General features: G+C 67.7%; 1 protein-coding gene across 1 annotated transcript in view; it reads left to right on the top strand.

The window, feature by feature from the left end:
• Positions 1–7: 7 nt before the first annotated feature.
• MREG (melanoregulin) overlaps positions 8–387 on the top strand; it is a gene marked incomplete at its 5' end in the record, with an annotated part of 15,962 nt that continues 15,582 nt past the window's right edge. Inside the window, one exon of the mRNA XM_010139042.1 lies at positions 8–51. Within this exon, the coding sequence (XP_010137344.1) occupies positions 8–51 (44 nt within the window). The remainder of the gene's footprint in view (positions 52–387) is intronic.

The following is a 387-nucleotide window of genomic DNA, read 5'->3' as shown; positions in this document are numbered from 1 at the left end:
CGGCTGCTGCCGGGGGGAGACGGAGCCGCCCGAGAAGGAGCCTCTGCTCAGGTGAGACCCCCCCGGCCCTTCCCTAACCTGCCCCGGCCCCCTTGGAGGGAGATGGGGCTGAGCTGCCCCTCCCGCCTTGCGCAGGAAGAGGAGGGATGCTCCGTGGGTCGGTCGCCTGGTCTAGGTCCACGCTGGCCCCGTCCGGAGCCCTTTGCCGCAGGTCGGCAGTCCCGGTGCGTCAAGCCGAGTCCAGTTTCCCCCCTCCCCAACTAGTTTCCAGTGATTTTGCTGGCATCTCCGTGGGGAGCTGGCCATCCCCTGCGACAGCCGTTTGAGGCTCTGAGAGGGTTTTCTGCCGGCGGTAACAAGCTGCTTTCGGTTCTCGTTCCGCCCGGG

This window comes from Buceros rhinoceros, unplaced genomic scaffold (assembly GCF_000710305.1).
Source record: "Buceros rhinoceros silvestris isolate BGI_N320 unplaced genomic scaffold, ASM71030v1 scaffold19626, whole genome shotgun sequence".
Taxonomy (NCBI): Eukaryota; Metazoa; Chordata; class Aves; order Bucerotiformes; family Bucerotidae; genus Buceros; species Buceros rhinoceros.
Note: the sequence above shows the minus strand (reverse complement) of the source record. Positions and strands in the feature narration are given on the sequence as shown.